Source organism: Microtus oregoni, unplaced genomic scaffold, assembly GCF_018167655.1.
Source record: "Microtus oregoni isolate MIOR12 unplaced genomic scaffold, Mior012 000029F_ref0000214, whole genome shotgun sequence".
NCBI lineage: Eukaryota > Metazoa > Chordata > Mammalia > Rodentia > Cricetidae > Microtus > Microtus oregoni.
This window is the reverse complement of record NW_024543088.1, coordinates 1,194,383-1,207,238: the sequence shown is the minus strand read 5'-3', so window position 1 is coordinate 1,207,238 and position 12,856 is coordinate 1,194,383. Positions and strand designations below refer to the sequence as shown.

General features: G+C 46.2%; 1 protein-coding gene across 1 annotated transcript in view; it reads left to right on the top strand.

Moving 5' to 3' along the window:
• The window catches only part of LOC121464859 (guanine nucleotide-binding protein subunit alpha-12), an 86,280-nt gene extending 73,647 nt beyond the window's left edge, over window positions 1-12,633 (top strand). Inside the window, exons 3-4 of the mRNA XM_041677942.1 lie at window positions 8,138-8,188; window positions 9,785-12,633. Of these exons, the coding sequence (XP_041533876.1) occupies window positions 8,138-8,188; window positions 9,785-10,354 (621 nt within the window). The 3' untranslated portion in view covers window positions 10,355-12,633. The remainder of the gene's footprint in view (window positions 1-8,137; window positions 8,189-9,784) is intronic.
• Window positions 12,634-12,856: the final 223 nt, after the last annotated feature.

The following is a 12,856-nucleotide window of genomic DNA, read 5'->3' as shown; positions in this document are numbered from 1 at the left end:
AAACAGTAGAATAGTTTTGACATCCAAAGTTGGTCTCTGACCTCTACACATATATACACACATATACAGACACATATACATACATATATACATACATACATACATACATACATACATACATACAGTGAGTCATGATCAAATTGAGTTTGTTCCAGGAAGGCAAGTTGGCCAAATATTAGAAAGTTAAATGTGGGGACTGGAGAGCTGGTTGAGTTGGTGGAAAGTGCTTGCCATGCAAGCTACTTGATCTGAGTTTGATGCCTAGAATTCACAGTAGAGAGAACCAACTCATCTAACACTCATGCGCCTGCATGTGCACAAACAACAATAACAAAAATAATAGTAAATAGGCTAAAAATACTTGTCACATCCTGGATAACTAAAAAAAAAATTGGTGGGAAAGCGTGTACACATTTTAAGAGTAGTCAAATAGTCAGGACCCATAACTGAGTGGAAATTTAGAATAAACTCCACAAATACCACAACACCCAGCCAACAGAGCTCTTGTCCTGAGTTCAGGGCATTTCTTCCTTATTCTTTCTTGTGTTTTGTCACCTAAATATTGCTAACTGGTAAACTATGGGAGCATACAGCTTGCACCTGGCCTAACTCCTTAACCTCCTCCTCATTTTGGAGTCTGTAGCTGGAGGGCAGTGACACCTGCCTCTCATATTGCAGAAAGCTAGTAACAGCAGAGGGCATCAGCTGATGCCTGGCTCCTAGGAAGCATGGTACATGCATTAGGGAGGCTTTGGCCTCTTGTTAGTGTCTGTGGCTGGGCCTCTCTGTGTATCCTAGGCTGGGTTGTGATGCCCCTGGCTCAGTCTTCCCAAGAGCCGGCATTGTAGGTTTGTGCCACCATGTCTGCCTTGTCTATTAATTGTTATAACTAGTGTTGTGTTCAGTTTTGTCTGTGTTTTACTTTTACGTGTATAAATACTTGTAAGGCCAGGCATGATGGCACATGCCTGTAATTCTAGCACTCTGAGAGTTGGAGACCACCCTGGGCTACACGAGACCCTGACTCAAACAAACAAACAAAAACAGGAACAGAAATGTTACTAGCCGGGTATAGCAGGGTTGTTTCTGAGTTTGAGGCCAACCTAGGCTACAGTAGAGTGAGACTCTGCCACCACCACCCTCCCCCAAAAAGAAAAACTTTGCCCTGACTTGGCAAACATTACATCTTTTGAGATGTATTTTATCCATATGATGATTGTAACCTCCGTGCCTGTGGTGTTACGTTAATTAATGGCAGGGCTGAGCTGAGTGTCCCCTGAACTTAAGAGGTGGTCACTTGACACTGGGCTGTCCAAACCATCCTCTGCAGACCAGTGGCTCTCCTAGCAAGTGTCTGGTCCCTGAGATTTCTTCAGGGTCAAAATTACGTTCTCACCACTAACAAGCCAGCCCCCACTTGCTCATCCCCTTTCACCTGTGAGAAATGTCAGGGTGTCGTTGCTCTGATACCACACTAGATATGTATATTCTTGGCTTTGAAAATGTTCTCAGAGCTAAACCTGACAGCACAGGCCTGTCATCACAGCTGCTCTGGAAGCCAAGACAGGAGGACTGCAAGATCAAGATTAGCCTAGACAACTTAGCCAAAGCCTGACTCTAAATGAAAACTCTAAAGAGGGCTTAGAGGTAGATCCTTGCCTAGCATGTGAGGCTTTAGTCCAGCCTCTAGCAGTTGGGGGGGGGTGTACTTCTTCAGTTTTCATTTCTAATGCAAGGATTATTGAAAGTTTGAGCTACTGAGTGTTTTGGGCTCCAAGTCTGCTCTATTTGGGAATAGGGTAAAAATCCAGGGGCTTTCCAGGAGCTGAAGAAACAGGTGCTGACTCACCCTTGTTCAAGGCTAGAACTTCCCAGCAGGCTGTGGGGTTTGCTGATTGCTTATTAGCATCTCTGCCTGTGGGTTGGTCTTTCTCATTGCTGGGGACCAGGTCTAGACAGGTGCTAGACAGTAGGCAGTCTAGGGATTACTAAGCTAGGAAAGGGGAAATATCTGACAAAGTCATCTTTGAAAAACACACATCGTGCAGGGCAGTGGTGGCACACACCTTTAATCTCAACACTCAGGAAGAGGCAGGTGGATCTCTGAGTTTGAGGCCAGCTTGGTCTACAGAGTTAGTTCCAGAACAACCAGAGCTGTTACACAGAGAAACCCTGTCTTGAACCGCACCCCCAAAAATGAAAACAAAGAAAGACACACATTGGGCTGCTGAGATGGCTCCAGTTAGTCCCTGGAGCCGACTCCTACAAGTTGTCCTCTGACACACATGCACGCACACACAGTGGTGCACACAGGCAGACAGAAACATAAACTTTTGAAAGTCAGGTGTTGTGACACACACCTTTAATCCCAGCCTTTAGGAGGCAGAGGCAAATAGATCTCTCTGATTTCAAGGTCAGCCTGTCTACATAACAAATTCCAGAATAGCCAAAGCTGTATGGTAAAATCCTGTCCCAAAAAAAAAAAAAAAAAACAGGTACAAAAAAGAATCTCTTAAGGGTTTTGAAGGGCTGAAGACATGTATCTTTATGCAATAAACAGGACCTCTGAGACTCAAGGGACTGCTGGGGCTGAGGGCACACTAGGGAGCATGACATTTTCTTTTATGGCTCATAGTTTCCTATCCCTAAAATACTGCTTTCTATAGCTGGATAGAAAACAGCCTCTATATAGCAACTTAAAGCCACAGATACCTTCTGTGCAGGTGGCATAGTGCGTTACACAGAGGGTAGGGGACAGGACTGCACTCAGGTCCTCAGCAGTTCAAGTGTTATATGTGCCCTCATCTAAGTTCTGTGACTGACTGATGTCCCTATTTTTTGGTAGCTGTCCATAAAGAACATTCTCAGCTCCTCCTTATTACCTACCACCTTGACTGTGTCCTCCAAGGCCCCCGTGTACATGACATCTATGCTGTACCACTAATCTTCAGCCACGTATTGCACTAAACAGGGACTTCTTCCTTTTGCTGATGCCAGCGCCTAAGCTAGCAACAGGGACATGTCTAACAGTAGTCAGCCTTGAAAGCATACACAAAGACTGCCCCAGACCATTGAGACCTGATCAGAGAAGGTGGACAGTGTTCCCAAGGATGATACCCAAGACTGTCTTGTCCTCCATACGTGTATGCAAGCACGCACACACACACACACACAAGCCCCAGATATGGGCTCCTTCTTCTGTCTGCTTATGCTACTGCCTCAGTAGAACCAAGAGGGAGTGGCTCCGACTGTGAGCTGTCACCCCAGTCCAGCCTGCTGGGATGACGTGTTGGAATAGCTGTGATCCAGCAGCTTCCTGTCTTTGTGTTGGGGGAGGGGATGTGTGAACAGGACCAGGAGAGGGGACAGTCAGCACAGGGGCTGAGCCACTTGGCCTCTTGACAGTGGCTTCCTTGCGTAGAGGGTGGGAACTGCTGTGTGAGGAGCCCGTGTTGCCTGGAGAGGCAAGAGCTTGTTTCTGGACCTCAAGTGCCTCCTCTCACCTCAGAGCTTGGTTGCCAACCACCAGGGCCGCCTTTGCTGCTTATCTTGGGGGCTGGGTCAGGGGGACCTTCAGCTGCAATTCTGGGAACAAAATCTTCTCTTTGAGTCATCCCTGTGGCCTTCTCTCTAGAACAGGAAGGAAGTGACTGTTCACCTCTTCCTCTGGGCCATCTGGGACAAAGGACAGAGAGACAGACAAACAAGGGCCAGGCTTCATGTGCACATATGTCATCTCCACATTGAGAAGGCAGAGGCAGGAGGATCATTAGTTCAGACCAGCCTAGGCTGCATCATGAGATTCCCCACCCCACCCCACCCCCATATCTCAAAGGTTTTAAAAACAACAGGGACTGGAGTGATGGCTCAGAGGTTAAAAGCCCTGGCCACTCTTCCAAAGGACCTGGGCTCAATTCCCAATAAAGCTGCCTGTGACTCCAGTTCCAGTGGATCTTGCATCCATCCTTACACAGACATACATGCGGGCAAAACCCCAGTGTACATAAAAAATAATCTTTAAAAAAAGGAAGAAAGAAAGAAAAACTTGATTTAGAGGTTGGTGAGCCCTGTTCTCAACTTCTTGTCAACAAATCACAAGCTATAATGGGTGCCCTGTCATGGTCTTTACTTGTCGAAGACCTAGAATGTGTAGCTTTGGAGGTGGGTCAGATGGCATAGTATTTATTTGCCTCACAAGCATGTGGACCTGAGTTTGACTGGTGGCACATGCCAGTAATCCCAGCATCTGTAGGCAGAGACAGCAAGAACTCTGAGGTTCACTGCCATTTCAACCTGGATGATCTCCAGACATTGAGGGACCCTGTTTTAGAGGAAGTGGAGAATGACACCCAAGATTGTCTTTTGGCCTCCATACATGTGCATGCGCACATACACACATATATGCACTCTTCAAGGCATAAATTAAAAGAATAATTTTTGGGTTTTTTTTAATTGATATTTATTGAGCTCTACATTTTTCTCTGCTCCCCTCCCTGCCTCTCTCCCCTACCCCCTTCTATCCTCCCCCAAGGTCCCCATGCTCCCAATTTACTCAGGAGATTTGTCTTTTTCTACTTTCTACTTCCCATGTAGATTAGATCTATGTAAATCTCTCTTAGTGTCCACATTGTTATCTTAAGTTCTCTGAGATTGTGGTTTGTAGGCTGACTTTCTTTGCTTTATGTTTAAAAACCACCTATGAGTGAGTACATGTGATAATTGTCCTTCTATGTCTGGGTTACCTTACTCAAAATAATGTTTTATAGTTCCATCCATTTTTCTGCAAAATTCAAGCTGTCATTATTTTTTTCTGCTGTGTAGTACTCCACTGTGTAAATGTACCACATTTTTCTTATCCATTCTTTGATCGATGGGCATTTAGATTGTTTCCAGGTTCTGGCTATGACAAACAAAGCTGCTATGAACATTGTTGAGCACATGTCCTTGTGGCACAATTGAGCATCCTTTGAATATATACCCAAAAGTGGTAATACTGGGTCTTGAGGAAGGTTGTTTCCTAATTTTCAGAGAAATCGCCACACTGACATCCAAAGGGGTTGTACCAGCTTGCATTCCCACCAGCAATGCAGAAGTATTCCCTTTTCCCAAAAACCTCTCCAGCATAAGTTGTCATCAGTGTTTTTGATCTTGGTCATTCTTAGAGGTGTAAGATAGAATCTCAGAGTTTTGATTTGCATTTCTCTGATGACTAAGGATGTTGAACATTTCCTTAAGTGTCTTCCAGCCATTTTAGATTCCTCTGTTGAGAGTTCTCTGTTTAGGTCTGTACTCCATTTTTTTAATTGGATTATGTGATCTTTTGGTGTCCAGTTTCTTGAGTTCTTAGTATATTTTGGAGATCAGACCTCTGTCTGATGTGAGGTTAGTAAAGATCTTTTCCAATTCTTTAGGCTGTCATTTTGTCTTGTTGTCCATGTCCTTTGCTTTACAGAAGCTTTTCAGTTTCAGGAGGTCCCATTTATTAATTGTTTCTCTTAGTGTCTGTGCTGCTGGGTTTCTATTTAAGAAGTGGTTCCCTGTGCCAATGCATTCAAGTGTACTTCCCACTTTCTCTTCTATAAGGTTCAGTGTGGCTGGCTTTATATTGAGGTCTTTGATCCATTTGGACTTGAGTTTTGTGAATGGTGATAGATATGGGTCTATTTTCATTTTTCTACATGTTGATATCCAGTTATGCCAGCACCGCTTGTTAAATATGCTTTCTTTTTTCCATTTGATTTTTTTTTTGCTGCTTTATCAAATATCAGGTGTTCGAAGATGTGTGGATTGATATCCGGGTCTTCTATTCAGTTTTATTGGTTCTCCTGTCTGTTCTTATGCCAGTACCATGCTGTTTTCAGTACTATAACTCTGTAGTAGAGTTTGAAGTCAGGGATTGTGATGCCTCCAGAAGTTCTTTTATTGTCCAGGATTGTTTTGGCTATACTGGGCTTTTTGCTTTTCCAAATGAAGTTGAGTACCGTCCTTTTGAGGTCTTTGAAGAAGTTTGCTGGGATTTTGATGGACAAGAATAATTTTTGTCTCAGTGCTGTCTTGTTGCCCTTGTTGCACACTTATTGAGAATGCACAAAGTAAAGGCAACAGGCGAGCCCAGGCCCACTGTCATCTCTAAGACTAAAGTTCTCATGGAATTTAGAGAGCCACACTCTGGGATTCATGGAGGAATTGTTTTCCAGTCTTCAGCTTGCTTGCTTTTTATTATAATTATTGTTGTTACTACATTTATTTGGGGGGGGGGTGCACACAGGCACATGCATGCTGTGGCACACATGTAGAGGTCAGAGGAAAACTTTATGGAATCAGTTTCTACGTCCATAGGTTCCAGGGATCAAACTGAGGTCATCAGCTATGACAAGTGATCTCACCACTGAGCCACCTCAGTAGCCCTCATCAGTCATTGGCAATAAGTGTTCTTACCACTGAGCCAACTTACTAGCCTAGCCTTTGATTTCTAAAGGAAACTTTGCATGCTCTAACCCCCACCCCGCAACACACATATGTGACTGTCCCTTTAGTCACTACATAGCAGCCTCTCAGTTCCTCTAGGGCCCTGTGACTGCCATTGCATCAGTTAGAAGGCAGGGCCATGAGTGATGCACACACACAGGGGCAGTGGTTGTTCAGTGGCCCAGTTTGTGTTTAGAAGAGAGATTCACCACTAAAGATTCTCCTTGTTCTGGGTTGTAAATCACAGAGAACTTCTAGAAATTGGACTGCCCATCCTTGTCCCTTCTCCTCAAGATTTAATGTTTTTACAGACATCACCCAAAGCCCCTTGGGTCATGTGTGTCAGAGGCAAAATCACACAGCAGCCTGGGTTTTACTTCTAGCCCTAGTCCTTTTTACTGGTGTGGCCTGGAGGTGTCCATATCCACCATCTATACCAGAAGGCTGCAGGGAAGCACCAAGAAGAAGAATTTGAATCTGGGGCTGGAGCTGCCAGAATAACAGTTGTTTTGTTTACTTGCTTATTTTGAGCCAGGGTCTCTCATATCACAGGCTGGCCGCAAACTCACTCTGTAGCTCAGGATTTCAGGATTATAGGTGTGCCTACCATACCCAGTTTGTGTGGTGTTAGGAGTGGAACTGGGAGCTTCATGCTGCATGCTAGTCAAACACTCTTAGCACTGAGCCACATCTCCAGCCCTTGAAGCAGCTTTTTCTTTTTAAGTTGTGGGGTTCGGGAATTATTTTTGTGTGGTGGTTGTTTTGTTTTTCTGAAATAGGGTATTGCTCTATAAGCCTATCTGGATTGGTACTCTCTGTGTAGTCCAGGTTGGCCCTGAACTGTGGTAATCCTGTCTCAGCTTCCCAAGAGTTGGCATTATGGATGTGTACCATCAATACCTGTATTATTTTTGGGGGGTGGCAGGGGGTTGAGGCAGTGTTTCTCTGTAGCTTTGGAGCCTGTCCTGGAACTAGCTCTTGTAGATCAGGCTGGCCTCAAACTCACAGAGATCCGTCTGCCTCTGCCTCCCGAGTACTGGGATTAAAGGTTTGCATCACCACCGCCCAGCTTGTATTATCTTGTAAACTACCTCTGAGTCCTATGTTGCTTCCCATTGCTGTAACTCAGAACAACCTGAGGCAGGAAAGGGTTTCTTAGGCTTACACTTCACCTTGCAGTCCATCACTAAGGGAAGTCATGGCAGGAACTCAAGCAGGAACCTGGAGACGGGAACTGATGCAGAGGCCGTAGAGGACCACCGCTTACTGTCTCACTTCTGGTTTGCTCATCGACCTTTTTTATACAACTCAGGAACTGTCTGCCCAGGGGTGGCACCACCCACAGTGCACTGAGTGCTCCCACATCACATATATCATTAATCAAGAAAATGCCCCCCAGATTTGCCACAGGACATTCTAATGGAGGCACCCCTCAGTTGCTTGTCCCTCAATGACTAGTCCCTAATCCTAGATAACTCTAGCTTGTGTCAAACTAACAGAAAACCAAGCACACGCAGACACTCTTCCTTCCTAGACCTTGCTTTCCTCTTTGCAGCAGAACAGCCCAGCCATCATCTCCCACCCCCACCCCACCCCCATTCCACCCTTCCATCTGTTCCTGTGGCTTCCTCCATCAAGACTGAACTGTGACTGTTTCTCTTCATGACAGGGTGAATCGGTGAAGTACTTCCTGGATAACTTAGACCGGATTGGCCAGCTGGTGAGTAGCCCCAGTTTCCCTGCCACCCCAGTCTACCATCCAGGGTTAGAAAACCTGATGTGGGGCTGGAGAGATGGCTCAGTGGTTAAGAGCACCGCCTGCTCTTCCAAAGGTCCTGAGTTCAATTCCCAGCAACCACATGGTGGCTCACAACCATCTGTAATGAGATCTGGTGCCCTCTTCTGGCCTGCAGGCAGAGTACTGAGAATACTGAATACATAATAAATAAATAAATCTTTAAAAAAAAAAAAAAAAAAGAAAACCTGATGTGGAGACCAAAGCAGACAGCAACTCCAGCGACACCATGAACCAGGCAGCTCATAACATCTAATTCTGTAAACCGTTCATCTGTTATATCCTGCTCAGATCTACCCACCTGGTCTTAGGGAAGAACTCGCCCTGTGAGAATGGCTTCAGCCCATTCCCTGTGACAAACATTGGCTAGGGCTAGGGCCAAAGGAGACTTCCTGTCACTTATTCTGGTAGAGAGTTCTAGCATATGCCAAGGGAAGCAGTATGGTGAGACCCTAGGTAAAGTGGTGATCATTCACAACCAGCCTCGGCAAATTGCCTGCCTGTCTGCCCGCCCAAGAACATCTCCATTGTCACTGCTTCCTCACAGTCTCTCGGTTCTTGGTCTGGTGGAATGGCGTCCCTGCACTCAGCCTGCCTAGGCCGGAGGATCAAGAATTAGAGGCCAGCCTGGGAGACCCTGTCTCAATAAAACACAAAAATAAGATAAGGGTACATGGCTAACAAAACTGAAAAGCACATTCATACTGCCATTTTGACCTCCAGCATCTAGGCAGTTTTAAGACTTCCCCATCACCTGGTGAATTTTCCTTGGTGATACTGTTACTTTTTAACATTTTGAATTGAACTGACATCTTAATGAACCCTGCTTATTGCAGGTGGGTAGTGTCACCTAAATGTCTGTTGTCTGTAGATTTTCTCCTCTGTGCTGGGTTTTCTCCCCCTTTTGATTTATTGACTAAAATTATTATTACTCACCCATATGAGTGTCTTAGTGTGGATCTCACTGGTCCATCCTCATAGTATAATAGACAGATATCATCTATTCCCTGTGACTTAGTAAGTTACTCTCTAGCCAGTGTTGGTCACAGCCTGTTGACTTTTGGTGAGGCTATGACATGAGTGGACAAATGTTCTGGTCCCTGAGGCCTTCAAAATGCAGAATCAAAGGGGTTTGTCCATAGAACGATTTTAGAATGTATGTGCTCTGAAAGCTAGAAAACTAAACAATATCTTTAGTATAGAAGTAAATGAAAGAGTTGTTTAATTTCTTCTGGTGGAAAAGACAGACAAGATTTTATACAAGGCTCAACTGAAGATTCTGGCCATTCTCCCTTAAGCCAGAGAGCCTGTATTCACTGTGAAACGAGGTGTTTGATCCCGTGGCTTTGTTGTGAGCTGGATTTATAGTTCTGAGTGAGACTTGCTTTTGGTGTTGGGTTAAATGTTCTTGCAAAAGTCCCTGTATCTTTCTCCTGCAGCCTGTCCTTTTGCCAGCATTTTTTGCTCATCCTTTCCCGTTTTTCTTCCTTCTCAAATGTCTCCCTTCCTCACACTTTCTAGAACTACTTCCCCAGTAAGCAAGACATCCTGCTGGCTAGAAAAGCCACCAAGGGAATCGTGGAACATGACTTCGTTATAAAGAAAATCCCATTTAAAATGGTGGATGTGGGTGGCCAGAGATCACAGCGCCAGAAGTGGTTCCAGTGCTTTGATGGGATCACGTCGATCCTGTTCATGGTGTCGTCGAGTGAGTATGACCAGGTCCTCATGGAGGACAGGCGCACCAACCGGCTAGTGGAGTCCATGAACATCTTTGAGACCATTGTCAACAACAAGCTCTTCTTCAATGTCTCCATCATCCTCTTCCTCAACAAGATGGACCTCCTGGTGGAGAAGGTGAAGTCAGTGAGCATTAAGAAGCACTTCCCAGATTTCAAGGGTGACCCACACCGGCTGGAGGACGTCCAGCGCTACCTGGTACAGTGCTTTGACAGGAAGCGTCGAAACCGCAGCAAGCCCCTGTTCCACCACTTCACCACTGCCATAGACACCGAGAACATCCGCTTCGTGTTTCATGCTGTGAAGGACACAATCCTGCAGGAGAACCTGAAAGATATCATGCTGCAGTGAGAGACAGCCCCTCTGCCGTCCTCTCGTGGCCTCCGTGGCCCTTGGTCACATGTCTCTGGTGTGTTGTAGCCTGCATGGACCTGCAGTGGGCATCTCGAATCACACCATTTAATACCTGGCTCAAGAATGCTGACTGCCAGCCACACCAGCGAGCTCCAGGCAAGAGGACGTAGGAGTGTCAGTGATAGCTACTGAATCCGGGGACTGTGAGACTACTGAATCCATGCCGTTGCTCTGGTATTGATCTGTAAAACCTGGTAACACAGCTTTCTCCCTCCTTGTAGAAATCATTCCTTGCTGACACAACTTAACCAAGGTTCAGGCACACACGTGCTCTCATTAATGACAGAAACACAAACTCAGCTGGCCTTATAGGCAGCTCTACCCTGTGACATGCAGGTCCTCACTGAGACACACTAACTCAGAAGCTTAGCCTCACATTAGGCTGTAGAGGGGCATGCGATGCTGCTAAGCTCAGAGTGTCCAAGCTCAGGCCACAGTGCCACCCCCCCAAAGTGAACACACTGCCTTTAAAATTGTGCCAACACCCTCAGAGTCCCCACTCCAGGTGTATCAGGATGAGCCAAGGAGCCGAGCCAGGTGAGCCCACTCCCTGCTGTAGAGAACAAGGTGGGAGCTGTGAAGCTGTTAATGCCCCAGCAGCCACTCACCTTATCTGCATGCCCAGCAGGGCACAGTGTGGAGAGGTGGCCTCTGACTCCAAGTGGCTGTGGCTAGCCTGTGTACACATAGTGGTGCTCTCTACTCCTTCCCCATCCCTCCACATCAAATGGCAAAGACACATAACCAAGTGGCCTTGTACATGGCTCCTATGCCTTACTTGACAGTTGGTGGCATGTAGCCTCCCCTGTCCTGGGTTCTGAAAGCAGGCCAGAGAGATGCTCTGAGCTCTAGAGCATCCTCATGCCTTGGCTGCTTGGTGGGCCCCAGCCACTAGCATAACCCTTCAGGGGAAGCCCCGGGCTCTACACACCATCCCTCACCATTGCCTTCACACAGTGCTCTCTGCTCTCAGAGTTGCTGGCAGGCCACCCTCTGTCACTGTGCACACAGAGCCGATAGGCACCTTCCGCACTCTGGTCCATGAGGATGCAGAAGGCTGGGGACATCAGCACAACCTGCTGCATCTCAGCCTGTCCTGTCCAGCTTCCTGGCAGGTATCATACTGTTTTACAATCTGTTGCATTCCAGACCTGACCCTCAGTATATTAATTATTCTCTAGGGGTTGGGGTGGGGCTTATAACTTCCTAGCATTTGAAACAAAAGAAGATCTCAAGCCCCCGAGTGTTCTTTGGCTCACTAACACATCCAAGAGCCCTGTCTTCAGCCACACATCTCCTGACACTTGGTCCTTATTGCATCCCGGTCTTGGCTCATTTCAGCAACCAGACAAATAGGATTCTTGGAGCAGATGCTAAACCAGGAGAAGGGGGGCTGCTTTTGAAACCCCACTATTGCAGTGCTCTGATTAGGAAATAGCAATCAGTTTCTTACTCACTTGTTCTAACTCTCTTTGCTCAAGAATTTTATCAGCATTTGCTGAGCTTCTGGCTCTTTCCTTTGGGAAGAAAACAGCCATTCTGCCTGCTTCACCAAGTCTTCATGAGCTGAGGGGATGTGGCTAGCAACCACATGGGGCTCCTTGGGGATCTTAGGTCTGCACACAGAAGGCATCCTTGCCAGGTGCCATGTGCCCCATGTATCTCAGTCAGGGCCGAGACCCCAAGCAGACAGAAACTGTTCCCCAGCCACTGTTGGAGGTTGCTGTGACTAAGGTGAGTGGTGGGGCTGTCAGGGAAGAGCACTGTCCCTCTGACAGCCTGACACACGTACCAGTCACTTTCAAAGCTGGAAGCATGTGAGTAGCAAGATGTGAAATTCCAACTAGCTGAGCAGGTGGATGGCCAGAGGCCCAGCAGCTTGGACCAGCTCAGCCTCTGGCCCACCGTCCTGGTGAGCTGAGCCTGGCCATGTCCTCTCTGTTAGGATGCCCCTACTCTGTGATCCGTGAAGTGGTGCAATCGGAAAAGGAGACAGTGTTTGCAGGGCGAGGCTGAAATCATTTACAAGTCTCTACACATAGATTGTAGTCGTTTGTCTCCCAAACATTAGGCTTTTGTATTTTTTTTTTATTTTAATTTCACTGTTACCCTTGACTATTGTCCTTTTTATTGCAGTGTTGGAGAAGCAGAAGGTATTTGTGCCTCCTCTATTACTGCAAAAAAAAAAAAAAGTAACAATAAACTTCCTAAAATCAGATTGCTTCCTGCCTACTTAGACTATAGATGTTAAAGGACGGGCTGTGGTCGGGTGGGGAGGCATTCTGAGAGGTGTTCTTAGTTAACTCCTGTACATAAGTTTTTTCAAAGTTCTTGACTCATTCTGTAATTTAGAGCTGTCTAGGATTTCTAGTCTTAAGATTTCCCTACTTCTTTGATAAGATAAAAATAATAGCAAAAAGAAATCTGGGGAGGTGGCCC